At 32.9% G+C, this 27,192-nt stretch overlaps 1 protein-coding gene across 5 annotated transcripts in view; it reads left to right on the top strand.

Moving 5' to 3' along the window:
- Positions 1-27,192, top strand: part of LOC137238123 (lateral signaling target protein 2 homolog) — a 150,635-nt gene that overhangs the window by 57,858 nt on the left and 65,585 nt on the right. The window contains exon 1 of one of the 5 annotated variants that reach the window (XM_067762759.1): positions 13,979-13,995. The exons of 2 other annotated variants lie outside the window; for them this stretch is intronic. Coding sequence is in view for 1 of the 3 variants with exons in the window: in XM_067762756.1 (XP_067618857.1) it covers positions 25,921-25,941 (21 nt within the window). In the remaining 2 variants the exon portion in view is untranslated. Of the gene's footprint in view, positions 1-13,978; positions 13,996-24,174; positions 25,974-27,192 lie in introns of those variants that run through there. 2 more of the 5 variants (XM_067762756.1, XM_067762758.1) reach the window with 2 other exon arrangements.

Below are 27,192 nucleotides of genomic sequence, written 5' to 3'. Positions count from 1 at the left end.
ACTTTAATACAGACTCATTTTTTTGTGATTTAACTTGTAACATGCTATATGTTTACGAGCCTTCGACTTTTAACTAACTAACGATTGATATGTGGTCCAATCTGTCCTCATTTTTTGCATTTTTACTTTAAATTTATATAGATATGTGTATATTGAGTTTTATAGTAGCCGCAGGAAATAAGTTTGCTTTAACTGCAATGACGTTATAATTGACGTTCCGTTTGTGAAGCTTATCGTTTTATCTGCTCCCCTTTTGTGCACTTAAGGTGATAATATACGCGTCATAAGCTAAAACTTCTTTAAATAAACCGAAAAAAAAATAAAATAAATAAATAAATACATATTCAACAATGCAAGACGATTTGTTAAAATGATAAGATTTACTGTTTACACATAACTATAGGCAAACAACAATTTTCAAAGAAAAATAAAATAATAAAAAAAAAATTTAAGTTAAACGGTTTATTGAAAACAATACTTACATTAGGTAATAATAATACTAAAAGCTAGAAAATAATTAGGGAGGTCCCCAGTCATAACACTCCTCATCAATCTAGGGCGTTGATCAGACAAATTTCTAAAACTGTGAGGCGTGGCATAACCTGATTAAGGTTCAATTGGTCTAACTTAAGACTATCAATAGAAATAGAAAGAGCGGAGAGGAAATTTAAGAAGACGAAAGAAAAAAGAAATAAAAGTAAACGAAAAAAGGAAATGAAAGGAGGAATAACAACATTGTGGTTGGGACATAAATTGTTTTATAAAATCTTTGTATTTGCACCTCAACTAGGGTGGCGTTTATCGTTTAGCCTACCCTAGACTGGGTCGAAAAAAAAGTTGCTAATGTTCGCCCCTAAATTAGAAGATTATGTTGAGAGGGTTTCGGAAAGATTTTTTTAAATTTTTTTTGATCCTTCGAAATACAGCCGAAAAAGTTTTTTCGTTGTAATTTGATTATTTGACGTCCGATTTTTTAAATTGATATGTCATTATTTTGGCCTTGAAAAGCTTCACATTTCCGTTTAATGTCCTTTTAAGCTATGAAGTCGTTTTCACATGATTAGGTCAGCTAACAATTTCTAACAAAATTAGGGAGGCTCGAAATTCATTTCAGACCTATGGTCCCATGGACAATATTACTCAATATGACCCATAGATTAAGAAACTGGATGTGCGCCTGAAGTTTTTTTCCCCATTTTCCCCATACAATTTGAACCGCCCTAATGTACATACATATATGTGAGATCATATAGCTGAGTAGATAATGTTCGATTTCAGCCGAACTTTGATTTGCTTACTTGTAAAAATTATAAAATTCACATATGAGTACATATGTATGTATTCATGCTCATCAGAGGTGGAATCAAAGCTCAGCAAAGGTTCTTAAACTTATATGGATATTTACGGGTTATCGAAAATACCTCTATATTATATTTTATTTTATTTATTTCAAAAGCAGCCAACGCCTTAAAGCCCCGACACATATGCAGTTTTTCATACAGATGAGTTTAACACAAGCTTATGGATTATGAGTAGATTGCACGTATTTTTATGGAGAACGGTAGATTGAGCGACACTGGCGCCATCTGATATGGAAAAGTAGCCAACTCCCAAATTTTGTTCCAAGCAAATCATAAGAAGAAGAATTTGACATTTGCTTTGGCTAAGGGTGTTGGCACACTTTGCAAGTGAAATTATTTTTCCCACTGGTTGGTAAATTTTGTAACATTGTTCGCAATTAAAAACTGCAATCTAACAATCGAATACGACACAACCTGAAGGTTTAATGTGGCCATATAAATCGTTCCCGAGATGGTCGGGCCAACACCTTAATGGTGCTGTGTTACCGGAGCGTATCGGATCTGTATCCGACAAAGGACCATCACATCGATAACACTCCCCAAAGCCTTCGGGGAGTAACTAATCGCTACAACAACAACAACAACACAAAATATGTTAGCAAGTTTAATGTTGCTTCGTGAAATTTTGTATGTGAATGGTCAAGACGTAATAAACTTCAATTGCCAAGTCTGAAGTTCCTTCATATTTACAAACGCAACATCTTGGTTGATTGTGGCGATGTTATTGGAATGCATAAGCTTATGTTAAACGCATCTATATGAAAAATGTCATTGTGCCGCGGCCTTTAGTACAATGAAGTGAACATTGGTGTGATTTGAACATAATGCACTTTATTTCTTGCGTCACCATCATTTGCATTTACAATAGTATTTCTTGTATTATTTTTAGATGTTTGGCTCATAACAAGCAACAGTAATATATATATTTGTTTCCTTATGTGTACATATATACACACAACATACAAAATTTAACATATTAATGCGTACGTTAAACTTTGGCAGGAAGTATTTTGTTAATTTACATAATACAGGTAGTTTAAACATTCTGCTGAAAAATACTTAAAAACGATGAAAAGAGATACACGCAAATGCGCCTTTTGTTTTCAAATACTCATAATCGTATTCAATGCGAAAATTGCTGTATTTTTCCATTGCTGCCGCCTCAGGCATTTAACTACACAGCTAAGCAAAGATTAAAACGCAAACAAATCTGTAAAACTGATAACTAGAAGGGTATTCTGTGTTTATGAACTTTTTTAAAACCCGGTTATAAGAAAAATGTCTATTCCAAAAAAGCGGCCTTCAAATCGGTTGCTTAAGCAAACGAGCTTCTTATACTAGCTCCACTTTTCACTCAAAATGACAATTTGATACTGATGAAATGGGGGACGATTTCTGCACTTGATTGTAAAAGAAATGTCCACAATCGCAGAAAATTATCAAAAATAAAACATGCTTGCTCCAAAAAACAAATTATAACAAGTAAGGAAGGCTAAGTTCGGGTGTAACCGAACATTACATACTCAGCTGAGAGCTATGGAGACAAAATAAGGGAAAATCACCATGTAGGAAAATGAAACCCTGGAATGTATTTGTATGACATGTGTATCAAATGGAAGGTATTAAAGAGTATTTTAAGAGGGAGTAGGCCATAGATCTATGGGTGGACGCCATTTAGGGATATCGCCATAAAGGTGGACCAGGGTGGAATCTAGAATTTGTTTGTACGATGTGGGTATCAAATAAAATGTGTTAATGAGTATTTTAAAAGGGCGTGGGCCATAGTTCTATAGGTGGACGCCTTGTCGAGATATCACCATAAGGGTGGACCAGGGGCGACTCTAGAATTTGTTTGTACGATATGGGTATCAAATGAAAGGTGTTAATGAGTTTCTTAAAAGGGCGTGGGCCTTAGTTCTATAAGTGGACGTCTTTTCGGGATATCGCCATAAAGGTGGACCAGGGGTGACTCTAGAATTTGTTTGTACGATATGGGTATCACATGAAAGGTATTAATGAGGGTTTCAAAAGGGAGTGGCCCTTAGTTGTATATGTGAGGGCGTTTTCGAGATATAGACCAAAATGTGGACCAGGGTGACACAGAACGTCATCCGTCGGATACCGCTAATTTATTTATATATGTAATAACACGAACAGTATTCCTGCCAAGATTCCAAGGGCTTTTGATTTCGCCCTGCAGAACTTTTTCATTTTCTTCCACTTAATATGGTAGGTGTCACACCCATTTTGCAAAGTTTTTTTTTTAAATTATATTTTGCGTCAATAAACCAATCCAATTACCATATTTCATCCCTTTTTTCGTATTTGGTATAGAATTATGGCATTTTTTTCATTTTTCGTAACTTTCAATATCGAAAAAGTGGGCGTGGTCATAGTCGGATTTCGACCATTTTTTACACCAATACAAAGTGAGTTCAGAAGAGTACGCGAACTGAGTTTAGTAAAGATATATCGATTTTTGCTCAAGTTAACGGCCGAGCGGAAGGACAGACGGTCGACTGTGTATAAAAACTGGGCGTGGCTTCAACCGATTTCGCCCTTTTTCACAGAAAACAGTTATCGTCCTAGAATCTAAGCCTCTACCAATTTTCACAAGGATTGGTAAATTTTTGTTCGACTTATGGCATTAAAAGTATCCTAGACAAATTAAATGAAAAAGGGCGGAGCCACGCCCATTTTGAAATGTTCTTTTATTTTTGTATTTTATTGCACAATATCATTACTGGAGTCGAATGTTGATATAATTTACTTATATACTGTAAAGATATTGAATTTTTTGTTAAAATTTGACTTAAAACATTTTTTTTTTTAAGTGGGCGTGGTCGTTCTCCGCTTTTGCTAATTTTTATTAAGCATACATATAGTAATAGGAGTAACGGTTCTGCCAAATTTCATCATATCTTCAACGACTGCCGAATTGCAGGTTGCAAAACTTTTAAATTACCTTCTTTTAAAAGTGGGCGGTGCCACGCCCATTGTCAAAAATTTTACTAATTTTCTATTCTGCGTCATAAGGTTAACTCACGTACCAAGTTCCATCGCCTTATCTGTCTTTGGCAATGAATTATCGCATTTTTTCGGTTTTTCGATATCGAAAAAGTGGGCGTGGTTATAGTCCGATATCGTTCATTTTAAATAGCAATCTGAGATAAGTGCCCAGGAACCTACATACCAAATTTCATCAGGATACCTCGAAATTTACTCAAGTTATCGTGTTAACGGACAGACGGACGGACGGACATCGATCAATAAAATTTTTTTTCGATACTGATGATTTTGATATATGGAAGTCTATATCTATCTCGATTGCTTTATAGCTGTACAATCAACCGTTATCCAATCAAAGTTAATATACTCTGTGAGCTCTGCTCAACTGAGTATAAAAAGGGTGCCTGAACTATGTTTTAATCGAAGTCAGACTACCTCAGATTTTTGTTTCGAATTCTTGTTTTGTGAGCGAAAAAAAGCTCATCAGTAAAATTTTACGAAAATTCCACGAGGGGATGTGAGAAAACTGCATTTTTGTGCATCATCATCTAACATCAATTGCACTGTTTGACAGTGAAAATATACCAACTAAGTGGCATCTTATTCACTAAAGGTGTCAGTGAGTATAAACGAGGGCCCTTCCGTAAGTTCACGTCTACTTAGCGAAGAACTCTAAAAAAAACACTTAAAAAAGAGTAACACAATTTTTCTTTTCGCAACTAATCAGCGGCTAATACGCAATATCATACTAGCTAGGTCACGGTTCGATCAGTGTAGTATAGTCTGTTTTTACGAGGGTACCTCTACCTTTAGCGAAGCACCCGAAAAAAGCACTTAGAAAAGCACGAAACATTTTTTCTCTTCGCAACTAATTCGCGAAAAAACCATTGATTTTTTGATCCGCCGAAGGTGCTTTGCTAACTTCACGTTCATCCGTGCTCATACCGAAGGGCACATTTTTAGCAAGGAATTTCGTGATCTCAAACCTATGTTAAACAACAGCCTAACGACTCGTTAAAATAGACGAAATTTAAGTTGTATTAATATTTCCTCGAACCTTTAAAAATGTTCATTTCACAGTCAACGTGTTAGTGTTAATATGCGTTAAAATTTGATTGTGCTAAGACTCGGATAATCGCGCAGGAAAAACCGAGTCTATCACCCTTATGATTACACTAATAAATATTTACTATATATTTTTAAATTTACTATAAATCAACTTAATAACATTATACCTACATATATTGAACTTAAATCTATAAACAGTTTATAAGTACAATAGCGTTTATATATTACTCAGCTTATGGGTAGGGACAAACAACAGTAGTTAAGTTGTCTGAAAACAAAGTTTATATTATGTTGTTCTCTTCTCCCAAATGGGCGTTAACTATATTTGTTTTGTTGTAGCCGAAAACTTTTCGTTCAATGTTTTAGCTTCAGTTTATAGTTCTATTAAGAAATTCAATCTGCGGTCTAATTTATGAAGCCTAACATAAATGTGGCTTAAATGAATTTTTAACAAATACTAAAAGAACTAAAATCATTCGCATTTTCTTGGTTTTGATCACATTTTTGTTTCTAAGTTGTTACACGGTTGGAAATCCGTGTATAAATTTTCAGCCATTCATCGGTTTGAGCAGTTTTTAAAATATGAATGTACTAAATTGGAAACCCTCAATTAACTACTATGTTTTTTAATTTTATTCGATTTCAATTTAAAACTTATTTGAACAATTAGTCTTAAATCTGTTTCCACACAAAACCAAAAAGTTGCAAAAGTCTAAAAATAGAAACTTGTATACACGTCTGGTTTAAAAACGAACACCAAGAGATTCAACTTGGTGCTGAAAGTTTTAAAATAAAAAAATTCGTTTGTGAAAAATGATGCAAGCCATACACTCTTTTTTGAAACAAAGCCATATTTGAAAGTGATAAAACAATCGCTAGCCTTTCAATAGAGAACTGTCTGTGCTCAAGGCTAAGTGATATAATTAAGTCGTTAGAATGCGTGTTCCGTTTGGCTACTTTGATTCTTTCATGTAATATCTTAATTTTTTGCCTCGATAACTTTTAATTATCGCATTTGAATACTTGATTAATGGTTACTTTAATTAATACTTTCGATAAGTTACCGCGTTCAGTTAATTGCTCATTTACTCATTATTGTTAGTGTGGGCAAGTAAAAACAAATCAAGCTGCCTCACGTAATGATACCAATTTCACTCAAACGATAAATATGAATCTATCAAGCTATAGGTGTCAATCTATCCTAGAAAACGTCTAGTACTCACCAAGGTAACGAAGTTATTTTATAACATAACTCATGTTACTTTGTTAGGGGTTTTATAGTTTGTTTGCCAAACAAATTCTGTTAGCCCTATGAGCACATTCAGACCATCTGACGCCTTTATTGACCCCCAGTTAAACCTAACATAACCTACCATGAAAAGAACAATAATGTATTCCCCTTAAACTCTGAAAGAAGTCGAAAATAAGATCTGTGGAATGAAGTTTGAAAACGCAATAAATGCACCTAAACTCGGATTTTGATAACATCATATTCTCTTAAATGTCTACAAGATAGTTCATACAAATTTTAATTGTAACTGGTCTCTCTTTCAGCATCTTTGGAAAATTTCTTCCAGCCCGCAGAATAAAAAAACGCGATAAGCTTAATTCAAAATATCTTAAGTGGGGTTGTTCTTTCTGAAGCTCACCAATGAGAAAAAAAGTTTCAGTTACTCCCGAGCTTAGACTATCAAACTTGTTTTCTTTATATTTTATTTGACGGGACAGTCCGTTCTCGGATAGATTATCAGTCTTATACATAACATTACCTCTGAAGAAGAGTTATGTACGAGTATACCTTATGCATGATAACATCGACATCAGTCGGCTACTAGGTAGAGAGAGAGAGGGAGAATTTGTATTATTAGTACGAGCCGTAGCCCTTATCAAATATCAACAAAAATCAGCTGTTCTCCCAATCAATTAAAACTTACAGCGTGCGCTGCCATCTGGCGTAGGAGAGCAACTGCCGGTAATGCAGTGTAAATATTCACAATAGTGCCATAGTACAAATAGATTTCTTTGTGTGCTCACAATCGTTTATTTTTAGCAAATTATTTTAATAAAATATAGCTAAACAAAAAATTGCCCAAAGCTCGCTAATAGCCCGAATCTCCATCTTTACAGCCAAAACTTTATTTATAGATTTGGATTCCAAATAAGAGCGAAAATGGGACCCGTACATAAAAACAGCAATTAGAAATAATATATATGATCATTTTGTGCGTCATGCGAGCATGTAAAATGTAATCAGAGAATATATCAGTTATCACATAGATGAGTAAATTTTTTGTTAAGTTTATGTATATATGTACAAGCATACTATATTGCACATGATATTTATAAACAAAATGTGCTCAACTGTCAACGACTCTGACGTATTGCTCATCGACCTCAATTACTTTACCGAAACACCGCAAATCATTTTGATTAACAAAATTAAAAGCAGTAAACAACAAGATAAACATTAATTCTCTAATTTAAAAGCGCCATACAAACACTTACATAAATAAAATGGAATTTCATATGGATTTAACACCACTAAAACTTTATTGGAATTTCATTGCATTTCCAAGCTCATTTACTGTGAAAAAGACTGCTCCCACAGCATTTCATTGTTTTTTCTTATTGCTTTATTGTAAATAGTACTAAACATATAATTTTTGAAATTTGTAATGCTGTTGTTACACCTCAATGTTGGGTGGGTGTTGTGCTTCACTACTGTATCTCTCAAGTTCATATAATTAGTAAATGCGCGGTTGTTTTAAACTTGTTATTTTGTTTATCTTACTATATATTTACTGTTCCTTATTTTCGCTTTATCAGCACGCTAACTATCTATAAGTATTTCTACATCAACACTCCCTTAAAAATCATGCAAACATATACACATTTCATATAAGTGAGCAAATAACGAGTGTTGTTTGAAGGACAGTTCAAGTTCGCTATCTAAAAGTATACATAAGTATGTGCTATTAAAATTATCACTAATTCAAAAATAATAGCTGAGGAAAAACTCTTATTTGGTTACTCCATTGTGATCTTATCTAAATACTTACATAAATTCTTTTGTAAGAATAGCAAAATATGATTACTAGATTCAAGGTAGAAGTGATTATATGCATTTAGGTATGCATGTTTCCCATAACTTCACTGAAAGAAATAGGTGTTAATATCGCAAATAGGTGTTGAATCAAAATCGTACAAATTGATGATACTGAATTGACTGTTTTAACAGTCAAATCAACAAAAAAAGTTAAAAAAAAAAAATAAATAAAAAAAAAATTTTAAGCACTTCCTTTATATATATGGACAAAAATCAGCGAATAATTTATTCTGGAGCGCACATTACTTTGATTGGAAAGTTGGTAGGAAAGGAGATATTATTAGTCAATCAATTGCGCTCCACCTTTATATTTTTACTTCTCATAAATATTTTTGCAATTTCTATTGTCCATTTATATAAGGAAAGTGCTTAAAAAATTTTTATTAATTTTCATTTTCTCCTTTTCTTAAATTTTTTCGGTGTCTTAATATATCTGTTAAGTTTTACGCTTGCAGCTCAATGAGAACTTACATAAAAATTAATTTCAAAATTCTCTCCGTTCCGTTTGATTCTTCCAAACATCTCAGTCCGTGCGCGCCCTAGCGACACTTTTTAGATTGTGTCATCGGCTGTCATCGGCCTCTGAATTAATTTCTAAATTTTTAGCCTCTAGCTCATCGAGAAGTTACTTAAAACCCGGTTTCAGATTTCCAAATTATTATCTAATGTTTTCGATCCGTGCGCAACCTAACGGAATTTTTTTCTCCTCTTGTTTTTTGTCACCTGTCTCTGTGGTTTCATGTTTGGAGCTCAATGAGAAATTACTTTAAAATCGATCTCAAAAAACCAAATTTCCAAATTCTTATCTAAATGTTTCGATCCGTGCGCCACCTTACGGAATTTTTCCTCCTTTTCTTAACATTTCTCGGCGTCTTATCCTGTCTGTGAAGTTTTACAGTTGTAGCTCAATGAGAACTTACATAAAAATCAATCCGTTTCGTACGATTTTTCTAAATATCTCATCCCGTGCGCCCCCTAGCGAATATTTTTGTATCGTGTCATCGGCTGTCATCGACCTCTGAATTAAGTTTGAAATTTGAAGTCTCTAGCTCATCGGGAAGTTAATTAAAAGCTGGTTTGAAAATTTTCAAATTCTTATCTAATTATTCGATCCATGCGCCACCTAACGGATTTTTTCCTTTTGTTGCATTTTCACTGTGTTCTTACCTATGTGCAAAGTTTCACGTTTGTAGTTCAATGAAAAGTTACTTAAAAATCGATTGCAAGATTTGTATGCAAAGCGGACAAACATTCAACCGACCTAATATAAAGGAAGTAATAAATACGCATCGATTTTTTTAAATTAAAAAAAAAAAAAAAATTTTCTATAGATTTTGATACATTTCGAAACATTGCATTTTTAAAACTCATTCTATCATTACACCTCTGCTCTGTTAATTATCAATTATTAGTGGCACCCTAATGCCTGGTACTTCGGTGTGAGTTTAAACTACAATTTAAGTTAACTTGAGTTTAACCCTGCCACTTTGACCGCTTAACCTGAGATGCGCAGTATTATATTCCTCGCACAGTGATCCAGATAAAAAATAAAAATAAATAAATGTAAGGCGCGATAACTTCCGAAGAGATCTAAGGCCGAGCTTCTCTTCCAATTTGCATCGTGCTCCTCTTGATTTTCCCTACAAATTGCCCGGACATGTAGGTCCCGTTTTATGCCGACTCTGAACGGCATCTGCACGGCAGATGAGTTTTCACTGAGAGCTTTTCATGGCAGAAATACACCCGGAGCGCTTGCCAAACACTGCCGAGGGGCGACCTCGTTTAGAAAAATTTTCTTCTAATTGAAAAACCTTATTTCTAAGATTTTGATGTTGCTTTGCCCGGGGTGCGAACCCAGGGCATAAGGTGTGGTAGACGCAGCACGCTACCATCATACCACGGTTGGCGCCGATAGAAATTTAACATGCAAAAGCAACAGCACTGTGATCCATATAGATCAATTTGTTGCTGCATCTGCAAGCTGAATTTTTTTCGTGATCTTGATCACTGCCCATTGAAATGCGTGGTTTGTGTTCTCGAGCAAAGTGGCAAGATTAAACTCCAGTCTACTTTAGCTAAAGTTTAAACTTGCACTGAAAAACCAGGCATAAGAATAGTAATAAAAACTGTTAAAATAACAGATTTCCGTCAACATTAGATTAACAGTGGATTTTTATATGACAGAGATTTCTGTTGCACGATAAACATAAAAACAAAATAGTAAGCGTCGTGAGCGTTGAATCTTTAAAACTATTTAGTACATTTGCATAACATTGACAGTTGGTCGCTGTTAAAATGACCAATGAAATCAGTTCTTTTAACAACAACATCAGTAAGATTGGTTGAGAATATGTAATTTTGCAGGATATTGTTAGCATGAGATCAACACTTTCTTTTCTGTTGAAATAACTAAGTAAATTTGTTATATTGACAAAAAAAATCAGTTGAATTATTTTTGTGTTATGATAGGCTTTTCTTGACCATAATGTTGCTTTTAGTGCAAGTAAAACTCCACTATTACGTCCCAACGTTTCGCTAAGCACCTTAGCTTCCTCAGGGGCGAAACTGCATTTATTTAAATATTTTTTCAATTTACCAACGTAATTTGACATGAAATTATAAAAATAGTTGTTTAAAATTTCAACAATGTCCAAAAATTAAAACCAAACAAAAAACAATAAACGAAAATGGACTTACATACATATACATATATGTTAAATTTTCTATTATGAAAACATATCGCTAATACCATCTGTATATGGTACAATTGTCAAACTAAACAACAGAATTTAAAGGCATAACAAATAAGCCGCGGAAATGCAATCCGTGTCTTCTTTTATGTTTACTGTTTTGTTCCTTTTCTCCATTATTCGTAAGCTCTCTATAGTGTATCTGATTTTTGTTCGTTTCTCTTTGTCTAATATTTTGACATTTTTCATATCAGCTGAGTGACCGCTTGATGTGGTGTGTTGCGATAGCGCTGTGTTGATTTTCTTTTTCCTTATGTCTGCTTCATGCTCATTTAGGCGTACTCCTAGACTTCGCTTATGCGGCAGTTACCCACCGACGTGTGCCGTACGTAAGGACGTTTGTCGTACGAAGCACGTTTGACCGAACTCTCAAGCCCGTAGGAATCAATGTGTGCGTCTGTGTACATGTACATAACATATTTGTGTGTGTATTGTTTACAGATAAGCACTGTTGCCATTGACCATTTTGCATGTATGCTTATGGAAACATCAACTTTTTCCAATTTAATTTTTGATATTGTAAAAGGCCGGAATACATATTAAATAAGTATAAATAGATTAAATATTTATAATCAGCACTTTTACATAATTATTTCAAATTATTTCCACAATTTTTCAAACTTTAATTAGGCTTTTTTGCATAAAATTGCAAACGGTCAAAAATTAGCGCACAAAAGTTTACTAGGCAACTCTGTCTAGTGAGAGAGCGATCAGCTGACACGTTCTTACGGAAAAAATCAAAATTGTTTTGATTTCTACGTTCCGGGCTACGTACGTACGGGCGTTGCACGTCGGTGAGTTTTCGTTTACATTGCACACCCATAAGATAGGTCGTGTCAGCTGACACGTTTTTGGTACGTACGTTCGTGAGTAACTGTCGCATTAGTCGTGCCTATGTATATTTTATCGCAGCTTTCGTTTTCTTTACCTTTGCATGGTACTTCATAGACAATGTTATTTTGTTGTGAAGTTTTGAGAGGGGTTTTGGTTTTTGTGAAGATACTAGATAATGTATTATTCGATGTGTATGCTAAACATATGTTATTGTTGTCAGATGTAATGTGCTTGTAGAAGTATTCAGTTAATCTAGGTATGTACTTAACACTGTAATACTGTTTGGGTTGATCAGTTGTGGTTCTTATTGTATTTGTATTAATATTATTTTCAACATTTGACATTTTCTCTCGAATTAGGCTGTCTATAAGTGTTTTTGGAAAGTTATTGTTTGTAAGAATTTGTTTAATTTTTCTTATGTTTGCTTCCCAGAAGTTTTGATGGCTAATAGTTAGGACTTTGTTGATAAGATTTTTTGCGGTATTTATTTTGTATTTGAAGGGTTGGGCTGATAGAAAGTTTATCAGGCGGCCAGACGAGGTAGGTTTTGTGTGCCAATCTAATGTCAGAATGTTATTATATCTATGAACCCGTGTATCTAAAAAGGGTATGCTAAAATTCGTTTCGGTTTCAAGAGTGAACTTTAGAATTAGCCATAATGCCATTAATTTTACTGAATGTCTGTAATTCAAGAACAACAAATTTCTTTCTGTGTTGATATACTTTTTTCCATATTTTTTTTCGTTTTGGTTAAATGCACTTGCTTTCTAGCCATTTATGTTGGTGTCGTAATTTGCTTTTGTTTTTTTGTTTTCGTGCTTCAGATGTGCCTAGCATTAAGTGATTCCAATTACGTTTTAAGATAAAACACGATGAAGATAATAGCTTTAAAAAGGTTTATATTCTCTTACTGAACTTACAGGAGTGCCTAATGAAAGTATAGCATTCACATAAACTCGAGTTTATGGGATATTTTCGTGTATATCAGTACTGTTAAACTTCAGAATGGCTCATAACCTCACTCACACTAGGGAATACCTGTCGTAAGAATTGACTAAAATTTACTTACGCAAAGTTTGGGGCCAAACAAAGCATACCAACATCTGTCGGCTTAGTACCGGAGCTAAAGCTGCCTCTCACTTAGCAGTTTATTTGTCTTCACTGGCAATTTGAAAGCAGTTTGAAAGACGCGTGCTGCCAAGATATAACAAGGAGCTGGTCAAGATTGCAAAATACTAAAAAAAAGACAAGACTTCGAATGAAACAAAAGAGGTTAGAATATTGGATTTGACTTCGCAATATTGAGATGAAAATCTTATCGAAATGTAGTTATCAAGGCGATTATTGAGGATTTAGAACAGACTTTTCGACCAGATGCTCAATTGAATAAATAAAAATTTTTTTAATGCCAGAATCTAAGCAAAAATTTACGGTATCCTTATTTTTGTAACGAAACAAATTACAATTACAATTTGCTGGTTTAATATATTGATGGTTTAATTCTCATATTGTATGTGGATTCTTGACTTATTACTTATTAACAATAACAAATGCAATTTCTCAAAAATTAAAAACGAAATGGCTTTTTATTTTATCAACTTGGTATAAAGGAAAAAAATATTATTCTAAGAAAACTGAAAGCTCTTATTAATAGGTAAACTTGATGATTGTGAAAGACAAAAACGTATTACTAAAACAAAAAATTTAATTAATTAACTAAACTGCCTGTATGAAAATAACATTACTTCGCTATTTACAGAAAAATTCATAGCATAACATTTCTAAATCTTTTTTTCTTTCTTTTCAGGTAAATATTTAACACGATCGATTTTTTGTGGATGAAGAAAACGAAGAACCGCACTGACCGGTAATACTGCTACACAGTAATTTTCCAATTCATATCATACTTTGTGTTGTTTTGCATACTAAAACGCATATTATGGCTCTCAGGGGCAGACAAGTGTTTTTATTACACATTACAGCCTTCGGGATGACTTCAGAATTACTTTGATATTATTTTAAGGAACGTTTCGAAACTATTTCTTACATTTATTTAATAACTTGGGAAAAATTTAAACAACGTGACGTCAGAGTAGACAAGTCGACAGCTGTTTCGATTATAACTTGTAAATCTCTTCCCCAGGAAGTGGGTTTCGAACCCGCGATTTTTTTATAACTATTTCTATGGAAATTTCAAAATAACTTCTGTATAATTTTCGGAATCAGCCCGACACTATTTCGGGATCACTTCGATTTGTTTTTAAACGGTTTTATTTAGCTTGACTTGACAGGCTGGTGTGGTATTTAATATATAAATCACTATTTAATAATAAGCACTATTTATTTTTATAAAATATTTTTATTTAACCGCTCCTAAAAGTATGTTACAAAACGTTTTTAATTATTTCAACCGAATGAAAGATTTTGAAAGACAATATTTTACAATTGAAAAATAAAAATTAACAAGAACAAAAAAATTCAATTTATTTAAAGTAGGTACATTTAAAGTTGAATATAAATATAACCCTACAGCTGGTAGGCTGGTTGGTTGGTTGGCTGGCACGAATTTTGTACAAGCTTGAAATTGGAATATAGTTCAGAACCCAATGACAATGCAATAACAACAAAAAAACTCCTATAGGTGACGCATGTATCGAAATATTTAAAAAAATCGTATTTGTGGTCCGATTTGGTTCATATTTGGAATACAGAATACATATATGAATAGAAAGCGACATGTGCAAAAAGTCGCCGCTAGGTGGCGCAAGGATCGAGATATTAAAAAAAATCGTATTTGTGGTCCAATTTGGCTCATATTTGGAACACATAATACATACAAGAATAGAAAGAGACCGATGGAAAAAAATCACTGTAAGGTGGCGCAAGGATCGAGATATTCAAAAAAATCGTATTTGTGGTCCGATTTGGCTCATATTTGGAACAAATATTACATATAGTCCGGTAGAAGTGACATCAAACTATTTTGGAGTTTGAGGAGGGGCAAGCATACGTGGCGCAGAGTCGAGTAGTCATTGGAAGGATTATGTATTAAGGACTTAGATTGTGACAAATTGTCAGGAAAGAGTCAGTGTAATAATGAGTCACTAAATGAACTAAATAGAATGATAGAATGACAAATAATAAATAACTTAATAAAGACTAAGAATTTGAAAATAAAATAATTAAAAAAATGTGTCAAGATAAACGGTTTTATTGAAAACAATACTTATGTACATGAAGTAGTAATAATACTAAAAGCTAGAAAATAATTAGGTAGGTCCTAGGTACTAGTCATCACACTCCTCATCAATCTAGGGCGTTGATAAGACAATTAAATAAAAGCGTTGGACGCGTCAAATTTCTATTGATAGTCATATATAGGACCAACTAAACCTTAATCAGGTTATGCTACGCATCACATTTTTAGAAATCTCACGCGCCCAACGCTTTTATTTAATTGTCTGATCAACGCCCTAAATTGATGAGGAGCGTGGTGACTAGTACCTAGGACCTACCTAATTATTTTCTAGCTTTTAATATTATTATTACTTCATGTAAGTATTGTTTTCAATAAAACCGTTTATCTTGAACAATTTTTTTAAATTATTTTATTTAGGATCATTTCGTGACAATGTGTTTCGAAGCCATTTTAGGACTTATCGTATCACTTCAGGATTATTTAAGGTATCACCAGAAATGATGTTGTAACTGTTCCAAAATTAGTTCTTTAAAATAATCACGAACTGCTCTTGATGTTATTCTAAAATGTTCTCGAAACAGCCCCGAAGTAGTTCCAAAGTGGTCCAAGAATACCATACAATTCGATCATTTTCAAAATTTGATCGAAGTCCGTCAATCCGTTACTCATGGACAAAGGTGGCACCTAACTCCATATTAGTTGATATACATGCCCACATTTTTACAAACCTAACCTGGTCGTGGCGCCGCTCACAGTAAAATGAATTCGGTGCACTTTAAATTCTACTCAAAACCTGTGAGAAGCTTATAGATGTGCATATAAAGTCAAACATGGATGAAAAACTGTTCTCCAAAACAAAACATGCGTACACCAAAGGCAAGTCGTTAAGTATTCCCGGAGATTTAGCAAATGCCTCTAAGCAGGCGATCATGGATCATCTTTAGTACATTGAAGTACATCCAGCCATAACCAGATGGATTAGTTCCAAGCTCAATTACAGATGTTTACTTCGCAGTGGGGGCTCTTTGGGGCTCGAATGGCTGGGTGTTGTTAACTCTGCTGTGGACGCTGGTCATCAACCAACTGCTCAGTGGTGCGTTGTGGCACCCTTCAAAATAACGGCGTATGTAAGTAGATGACGTTGCAGTTGTCATAAGTGGAAAGTGCCTTGCAATAATCAGCTCTTTGATAGATATACATACGCCAATGTGGAGAACACGGATATGGTCAGGTCCCGAATTGATCTAGGCCTAAACAAGGATGTGTGACCCAGTAGGAGAGGTCTTTTAACATATCTCTATAAATCATTCAAGACATTTAGTAGTCGTAGAAGCTCAACATGGAGGGGAGAGTGAAAAAGACCTTGAGGGCACGTTTGCAGTAGTGTTTTACAGGCAGAAATAGCCAGCACTAAAGCAGTGGAAACACTGAAGGGAATTAGCTTAAACTGCAGCCGCGTAAATTTCTACATTGATAACCAATTTAAGCTATAATATATCATAGTGTGACATCTAAAAGTGTGTTGGAGTGTAAGCATTCCCTATAAGAAATGGGTATAGGGGAAAATATATACAAATGTACTGATTCCTGTACATTTGGCAATATATGGAAATGAAAAAGAGATGAGCTAGATAAACAGGGCGCATAGCTCGAAGCTTGGTCCGTAGACGTTCCAAACAGATTGGGCGAGATTAAAATAAGGCGACAGTTGCACATGCTCCACCAGCAGGATTTCAGTTTGGTCGTTGAGCAAACTTCTGGTAACACTATACTCATTTAGTCTATGTGAGGTCCAGGTCATGGACCAGCCAGTTCAACCTAACTAAGCTCTGATTATTTTTCTTTATTAAAACTACAGTTCGATTAAATTTTACAAGCTACACGCAGTAAACACACTAATTTCAAATGAGGAAACATTTCCTAAAAGAATTTACTTTGAATTGAGGAAAACTTCATTTTAATAAGCAGAGCTGCTCAACCCTTATAGCAATTTTGTTTTTGTTTTGCCCTGAAGAATAGACACAGATACAAAGTCACGCTTTGAATATAAAGAAAAATTTCATAGCACTACCACATATAATTTCGATTAATATGAAAGTGCCTGAAATTAATATGACAGTAAAAAGAAAAAGCACTTCCATATGAAGCCAAGGCACTTGGGTATAATATTAAAATTTACACCAACAAATTGAGATCAAAAATTTCTAAAAAAAATATTGTAGCACTGAAAAAAATTTTAATTCAAAATGTATTATTTAAGGAGACCATCAAAATCACGGCCGTGATTATTTTTTAAGAATTTTTTTATAAAAATGTTCGCCATTGTTCTTCAATTGTTCCTGTAACCAAGGGAATAGAAAACATCTTAGTTTTTGAGAAAATTACATCTCCAGATTAAAGGCAGCGTTTCTATGGCGCAAAATCAATCCCATTCTCTTCTGCGTTTTCAGGATTTTTTAGAATTTTTTTTCGAGTTGACTCCTTTTGCATAAATAACTTTTTTCGCACAAAGAATCTAGCTTTTTTCCAAGTCAGTAAACTAGAGCGTATGATTGAGAAGGGATTTCTCGCGAGTGTCGGCTTCTCGCGAGATTCTCGAATCTCGAATTACTCGCAAGCTTCTTGACTTTGAATTCTCGTGAGATTCTCCAATCTCGAAATACTTGCAATACTCGCGAGCTTCTCGACATTCAATTTAATCGATTCATTGGCTGTTACATATAGAGCTTAACGGTTTGTTCTGGAGCACAAGCGAAAATTTCCACACTTACAGAATACTGCCAATTCAGCGACTGAATTGAGAGTCGAGAAGATCACGAGTAATTCGAGATTCGAGAATCTCGCGAAAAGCCGTGTTCTTGATATCTCGTTGAAAAATGAAATATTGCGAACAAAATTATATGTGTTCGAGAAGAAAGCGCAAGCTCTATATGTAACAGCCAATGAATTTGAAATAAAAAAAAAAAAATAAGAAAAAAATAAAAGCGGGGAAAAAAAGTCAACATCAAAATTTTAACGAGCTAAACGAATTTGTGCTACTACAAAATAAAAGTAGCAAAAAAAAAAAATAAACAAGTAAAAGCCCAAACTTAAACGTCCTAAACAAATGTGTGCAACTACAAAATAAATGGCCATTTGGCTCATTCTGGCGAATTCTAAAAAAGACCCGAGCTAACTCATTTCGACCAGCAGCTGTTGGTGGTGTTGCTGTTGTTTTTGGTGCTGTTAATTTGCTTATAATTTAAATGGCTTTTTCATGTGAAATAAAAAGTGTTCTTTTGTTTAATAGATACCTGTGTTTATTGTTTAAACCCTCTTTTTTTTTTGCAAACAGTTACTCTGCTGACCTTGCAATTATTCCAGTGTGAAAAAATTATATTGAAATGTTAACAAATGCTAAACTGCGCACAATTTGAATACCTAAGCGTGTCTATGTATGTTTGTATGTATTTGAATTCTATAAATTTAACAATTTTCCCTTTAGCGTCAGTCAATAGGTTTCATTGATTTAACATTTGTATATTAAAGTATTAGGTATTATACTGAGCGAAAATTTCTAACGGTACACCTTTTTCAAGTTTACTTCAAAAATCATAAAAAGTTGTTCAGAAACGGTAAACTGTATTTCAGAATAATAATTTATGATTCAGAAACGATAAATTAGACTTCAGTCTTACAATGTACTTCAGGACAGTTAAGTGTGCTTCAGAAGCAGTAATATGTTTTTCATAGTCAATTTTAATTCAAAAAAATTTAATTGAATAAATTCAGAATAGTGAATTGTACTTCGGAAGTCGTAAACTGTATCTCAAAAACAGTTAATTGTATTTCAGAATAGTCAATTGAACTTCAGAAATCGTAAATTGTACAGTTGTACTTCAAAAGTCGTATACTTTACTTGACAATCATAAAATGCTGTTTAGTGGACGGAAAACCAAATTTTTGTTAACATACAGCTCAGACTGAAAGATATTTTATAGTTTCTGAATTACAATCGATTATTCTGATGTACGATTTATGGTTTCTGAAGTACAATCTCCCGTTTTCGAAGTACAAATGACTAATTTATAGTCCAAATTACGTTTTCTGTTATACAATTGATTATTCTAAAAAATATTTCTGAAATACAATAGTTTGGTCTGAGGAACAATTCACTATTCTGAAGTACAATTTACATTTTCTGAAGTACACCTGGAAAGGATGTAGAGTGTTCTTTCTTTATGTTAACCTTAGAAGTTGGCTAAAAACCAGCGATGCAGATACTCATTCAGAAATTAAGCAATGTATTGCAAATTAGGTTTTTGATTTTATTTTTTGTTTTTTACATTCGTAAATTTCATGAGTTTTAGACGTATCCACAATAATATTCCTAATTAAATTTTGTTTTCTGCTTATTATATTATTATTGTTTTTATAATTTTGTTTTTTTTTTTTTTGTTCTGTTTAAATTTTTTCGTTTTTTGCTTTTTCCTTTTATCGAATTTTTGGCCTTTGTTTTATTGTTTATTTGCTTTTTATTTTTGGTTTTATTATTATATTTTTTTTGCTTTTAATTTTTCGTTTTATATTTTTTAGCGTTTTATATACATTTTCTAACTATTCTTTTTCTAATTTTTTTTTTAAACTTGTTTATATCTTTTTTATTTTTTGTTTTATATCAATATTTTATATTTCGTTTGATATTTTCCTTCGTATTTTTTTTTTAATTTTGGTGTTTAATATATATTTTTTATTTATAATTTTTTTCTTATTTATTTTGTTTTTTTAAATTTTTTTATATACTCTTATTTTATTTGTTATTTTCTTTATTTTTTATTTTTTCTGTTATTTTTTATATTTTCTGTTATTTTCTTAATTTTTTATTTTTTCTGTTATTTTTTTCTAAATTTATTTTTATATTAATTTTAATAGAAAAATAGAAACTTAATCTTTGAAGGGCCTTTATAAAGAGGAAAATGCACATATATCACAAGTTGTTTATTTCTTTTTTTCTTTTATTTTATTTGTTTTTTTTTTCGTTTTTTGTATTTTGACTTTCATTTTATTTATGTTTCTTTTTCTTATATCTATTTTTATATATACATAGACTAAAAATATTACAAACTTGCTTTAATTTCTGAAGATATTTCCGTAAGCCTTAAAACATAATGAATAAAAAACCACAAAATTTATTTATGAAGAGATTCTGAGGAAGAATATTTACATTCGGGTGCTAAGTGTGTCAATCCGTGATTCTGTACGTCTTGAAAAAATTTGAAAATTCGATCTTTATTTTTTATTTTCTATATTTTAAGAAATAGTTTAATTTGCATAACATATTTATTTTTTTTTTCAATTTCTGAAAATGACCAAAAAAAAAAATGATGGTAGTTTATTGCATTAATTGTGGCAAGCAAACTTTCAACGTGCGCTGTGTCAACGCGACGTTAAAGCCAAAATGACGGCTAAGGCTTTCACGCTTTAACTCTAAATTGACCCACCCTAACATACATGCATATGCATATAAACTGTGTATAGACCATTCAGGGAATAATTTGAGCAGTTACATATGAGTGTTCCACCGTCCATAACAAAAAGGCAGTAAAGTGTAAAAGTAAACTCAGAGCAAACAGAATTTAAGATTGAACATTTTAATTCATTTCATATGAACAGTAAATTTAAAACTGGTTATTTCTTTGAATATAAGTTTTTAACTAGTATCTGACCCGTTAATAAGTAAATTATATTCGCGGAAATTTATTGACATCAAAAATCGCAAAAGACAGTAAGTGTACTTAGCTGTCTTTTTGCTATGGACGGGCAGTGTTGTAGATTAATTGTTGGTGATGGGAACAACAACATTTTCTATTCCTACTTTGTGATGTACACATGCATACATATTTACAAATATGCGAATGTGCATTTCTTTCCAATTCTTGTAGCCATAGAAACACTTGTTATAGTTACTCTTAATGATTGATTTTTATACCTTTCATGAACATGAAATGGTATATTAACTTTGGTCCGATGGTTGTAACGTTGAGAAAAATGAAGATAGACTCACCATTAAGTATACCGAATTGATTAGCGCGACGTACTGAGGTGATATAGCCATCTCCGTCTGTCCGTCCGTCTGTCCGTCCGTCTGTCTGTTTGAATCCAAACTAGTCCCTCAAATTTTGAGGTATCTCAATGAAATTTGGCACAAGGATGTATTTTTGTGTTATATTAGACATTTGCCGGATCCGGTAGGATCGGACCACTACAACATATATCTCCCATACAACCGATCGTTCAGATAAGACGATTTTGGCCATTCCTGCCGCAATTTAGAAAGTGTAAACGTGAAACTCGGTGATATATATTCTAATATATCATAGAAGATATCCTGAAAAAATCACTTCGATCGGAGCTATATATAGTATATATCCCATACAACCGATCGTTCAGATAGAATGATTTTTAGCAATTTCTCCCTTAATTTCCAATATAAAAACGTTAAACTCGGTGATATATATTCTAATATATCATAGAAGATTTCATGAAACAATCATTTCCATCGGAGCTATATATAATATATATCCCATACAACCGATCGTTCAGATAGAAAGATTTTTAGCCATTTCTCCCTTAATTTCCAATCAGACCAATTCTAAATAATCTCGCGGAATTTTGTTTTCGCGGATTTTTTTATTCCTGCGGAAAAATTCCTCCAATTCTGTTCTCCTAGGGAGAAGAATAATTGGGGAATAGGAAATTCGAATTTTCGAAGTCAGCTGTTTTGCCAATTGAAATTTTGTTTAAGAAATTGAAAGGTTTAATTATTGCTGCGAGTTTGTTTAAAATTTAGAAATAAAATATGAACAATACACAATATTGCATTTCATATGGAATTGACTAAAATTAGTAATAAATTGGTGCCACAGCAACATCGACAAAGGAGCATAAGAAGAAGCAGACGGCGGGATAACACAAATCCGTTGGAGTTGTCTTCTTCCATTCAGCAAAGCAATTTTCTGGCGGACAAGTCGAGTTGAATTCGTCTTTCGTCATATGCCAAAATCTATTTAAGCCTTGTTAAAAAATCCTTGCACAATTTCTGGATGGTTGCATCAAATATACCAAGAGCTCTTCCGTTGCTTATGATATACTTTTCGACTTAAAATGTACATATTTTAGCACAAATTTGTACAAATAAGTTCTTTCTTAAAATAACCATTTTTCTTTAATTATTTTGATGCATTCCCTTTAATTTAACAAGTGAAAAAACTCCTAAGAAATGGCAGAGATATCTCCCTCTCACTCACATTCATAATACCTACTTTTCTCCCGTAACCGGTTTCCGCTTTTTCGAACATTGTTCAGAATAGGAGGAAAGGGAGAAGTGAAAAAACTCACAAGGAATTGTTATTTAGAATACGAGGAATGGGAGAAGGGAAAAAACTCGCACGGAATTTTCGTTTAGAATTGGGCTGAATATAAAAACGCTAAATTTGGTGATATTTATTCTAATATATCATAGAAGATTTCCTGAAAAAATCACTTTGATCGGAGCTATATGTATATAGTATATACCTATCCCATACAACCGATCGTTCAGATAGAAAGATTTTAGCCATTTCTCCCTTAATTTCCAATATAAAAACGTGAAACTTGTTGATATATATTCTAATATATCATAGAAGATTTCCTGTAAAAATCATTTCTATCGGAGCTATATATAATATATATCCCATACAACCGATCGTTCAGATAAGGGTGTTTTTTGCCATTTTTTATTTTGTATTTATCTTAAAAATCGTTTAGGTATGTACAACTCTTCACTATATATTTCGATTATTTGGAGATTACGAACGGGATAAGATTATTGTTCAGCCCCATTCATGAAAGGTATGAAGTCTTCGGCACAGCCGAAGACAGTCCCGTCCTTACTTGTTGTTATTAAGTTATTGTCACCAATTTATTAAAATGTTCACACGTTGACATAAATACAAATATGTACATATATACTGTTACACACTAGCAAAAGAAAACACTATATTTTATCGTGATCAAGTTGGATTATTTTTTATAACTAGAGTTCGCCCAGTGGTTGAAATTCACCCCTACAAACGGCATCCCTTCCTTCCCTTTGCCTTTCCCTTTTCTTTTTTTTCTCTCATCCCCTTTTCTTTCTTTTCATTTCCTTTTTTTTTCTTACATTCTCTTTATTTTCTTTTATTTTATTTTACTGAAAATTTTCTTTATTTTGTTTCATACTAGCAGACGCGGCAGACATTGTTCTGCCCAGCTTTGGTCTATGGCATTATTTTTAAGAAGTTTTTACCTCTTACTCTCCTTCCTCTTCTATTCCCCTTTTGCTTATCATTTTATTCACTCATTCCTCTGCCTTTCTCGTACTCTGCGTCTCTTTCTCCATCTCCGTCCTTACCTCATCTATTCCTATCTCTCTTATTATCCATCCGTTTTGATGCACATAAACCGAATATCACAATAAAAATTACTTTACTTTTAAGCTCGCATCAACAGCTTTCATTTGATAGCAATATTGTATAAACACATTATAGGGGTATCCGGGTCCATGTTTTGGCCTATTTCGAGATCCTAGTCACACAGGGGTACGAATTCCCTGAACAGAAATCTGAAGTGCAAGCTTACTAAGGATACTTTGATAGATTGGTTAATGCTCTAGTATTAGTAACAAGTCTATATAATTCGGAAGAGCTGTTTCTTTATTAGGCGGTTAAGCTTTTATTTTACTATATTTTTTAGCACGCGTATATTAGCCTCACTTGTATGCATGCTGTTTTGAAACTCTTAGCTAGGGTCGCCAAGGAGAGGTAGACCCAATTATATTTGTTTATCAATCAAAACTGAGAATTAACATTTGCTGGCATATCGCCTGGGTACCATTTCGTAAACCGCCATTTCGAAAACTGCCACGTAATCATCTTCAGGCAATTTCGTAATGTTTTCAAAGGTTTCACCGAAATTCTGGCTAATATTCACAGTCCCAAAGGTTCTATTCGATGCGGTTGCAGATGCTGTTCGGAATAGGTTGCAACCTTTTTAACAAACTTCCTTAGATGTCACTTTATTATTTTGTTTTGGCTGAGACCTTTACGACCTTTTAACAAAAATTTCAAGTTACAATCTTTCCAGTGTAAATCTTAACAATAATTTTAAAATTTGTGTACCCACACAACCTTAGATTATTCCATTTCAATTCCAGGCCAGTCAAAGTTTGAGATTAACTAGGGAATATTACATTTCTTGAGAACTAATAAAAAATTCAAATGAGCACTAAGGTTTGTTAGTATGCTTTTCAAGACCTATATTTTAGATTTAAAAACCATATTGGTTGTCAAATGGCCATCAACTAGAAAGTAAATCCAAATGTATTTAAATTTCTTCTAAAGTTCTTGTGTCACGTGTAATCGTGTTGCTGTTTGTTATTGTTAAACTCATTTGCGTCACTTGCTGCGTAGTCAACAATGAAACAATGACGTCGTTATGTCATCTCCTCGCCTGTAACGTGACTTTATATGAAATCCTAAGTTAAACGTCACGTGCCTTTGTGACTAAATGGTGCATTCCACGATTGTATTAATAGTGTGTGGCGAATGTCCAAACAAAAATTAAAGCTAACTTGTGTAAAAATTTCAAAATATAGATGTGGTTGTACGAGACAGCTCCAGAACACCATGACTCCTAATTATTGTGAATCTGGTGAAATTTTCGAGAAATAAAAAAAAAAAAAATTGTGTTAAAGACTACTTATATTAATGTTTACTACAAGAAAAAAATTACCATCTATATATAAATAGGCAAGCTAAAAGGCATATACACTGTCATAGATATCTATGTATAAAAAAGTGAAATATAGCAGTAAAATATTAGGGCTTCATTTTGTATTGCGAACGATAGCCCAGACGAATAATTCGCCTCCAAACGATTTTGTCTAGCAATGATATTCTCCATCACTTTCGTTCGGCATTTACGTTTCGTACTTTATGTCAAACAGGAAGGCGAAAGCAGTTGTCAAATGATATGTTACCATTGTTCACACTAGCGATTCGTCCCTGTAGCGAAACGAACTTTCGTTTCGTAATAGCGAATGAGACCCTTAATTTAAAAATGGCACCACTAACAATGACAAACACGTATTTAAACTGTGAGAATGTTTACACTCATACTACGAACTTAATATGTTTTTGACCTTGTTGTGTCAGATTTGATCTCGAGAGCAAATGAACGAAGTGTGTGTACATAGTTGGAAGTATAGCGCGAGAGTCAGCAAATACGAGTATATGTGTACTTTTCTTTGCTGATATTCAAAGTGTTCACAAAAACAAACGATACTATTCAAGTTTGAGTATTTTTTAAATTTTGTTGTTTGTAACAATTGTGTGTACTACTTTGTTAATAAAATAAAATAAACTGAAATGAAATAAAATAATAGAAATTAAAAAAAAAAAACAATAAATAATAAAACAAAATTAAGGCAAATGGAAAGGAGAAGTAAGGAAAGGAAAGAAGAGTAAAGGAGGCAAAACGAAACGAAAGTAAAAGAAATGAAAGGGAAGGAAAAAATAAAATAAAATCAAAGGAAAAATGGAAAGGAAAGGAGGAAATGTAAGGAAAGGACGAACGTGCTGAATTTTTCGGTAGTTAAAAATACTTAATAATAATAATTATGTGGTTTTTATTAGTTCAACAATAGTTTTTACACCATTTTTTTAATTGAAAATAATTTTATATAATAATTTTTCTATGAAAGCCCCAACAACAAACATAACTTTAACATATGATTACATACAAAGTATATGGGGTATTCCATCCCATTTCGACCAATTTTGAACCCGACCCCTTTAGAATTGGCTGAAAGTTTTTCTTCTTTTTCTAGCTTACGAAAGACGTTTTTCAGAATGTTTCAAATTTTTTCATCCAACTCAAAAAAAGTTATGAATTTTTAAAAAAACACCGTTTTTGTTTTCAAAATGCTATAACTTTTTCAAAAATTGACCGTTTGGGATCTTTTTTTTTTTTAGATTTGTTTTTAAATGTACTTTTCGGAAAAAATACAAAAAAATTTTAAAGTTTTTTTTGTAATTTTTCAGTTTTTCGAGATTTTTCGAATTTCGCCATTTTTTTTCTCATAAAAAACTTCAATCAATTCTGCAATCATCCCCACTAATCCCGGAGTGGGCCGATTATTTTTTTTTTATTTAATTGAAAAAAAAAAAAAACTAATAATTTTTTTGTATTTTTTCCGAAAAGTACATTTGAAAACAAATTAAAAAAAAAAAACATCCCAAACGGTTAATTTTTGAAAAATTTATAGCATTTTGAAAAAAACACCGTTTTTTTTTTTTAATTCATAACTTATTTTGAGTTGGGCACCGTTTTTGTTTTCAAACTGCTATAACTTTTTCAAAAATTTACCGTTTGGGATCTGTTTTTTTTTTTTTAATTTGTTTTTAAATGTACTTTTCGGAAAAAATACAAACAAATTTTTAAAGTTGTTTAAAAAAAAAAAAAGATCGCAGACGGTCAATTTTTGAAAAAGTTATAGCATTTTGAAAACAAAAACAGTGCTTTTTAAAAATTCATAACTTTTTTTGAGTTGGATGAAAAAATTTGAAAAAATTCTGAAAAACGTCTTTCGTAAGCTAGAAAAACAAGAAAAACTTTCAGCCAATTCTAAAGGGGTCGGGTTCAAAATTGGTCGAAATGGGATGGAATACCCCATATACTGTGCAAAAGAATAAAATATGCAAGGAAGGCAATTGGGATAAAGTTATAACAACTAAGGCATGACGTGGCTGGATGCGTTTGTAACACTTCAACCAACGTAGGAATGCGAGTTCAAATCCCACTCCCGGG

The sequence above is a fragment of the Eurosta solidaginis genome, chromosome 1 (genome assembly GCF_040869045.1).
Source record: "Eurosta solidaginis isolate ZX-2024a chromosome 1, ASM4086904v1, whole genome shotgun sequence".
NCBI classification, from domain to species: domain Eukaryota; kingdom Metazoa; phylum Arthropoda; class Insecta; order Diptera; family Tephritidae; genus Eurosta; species Eurosta solidaginis.
The sequence above is the reverse complement of the archived record's forward strand: the minus strand, read 5'-3'. Positions and strand labels throughout refer to the sequence as shown.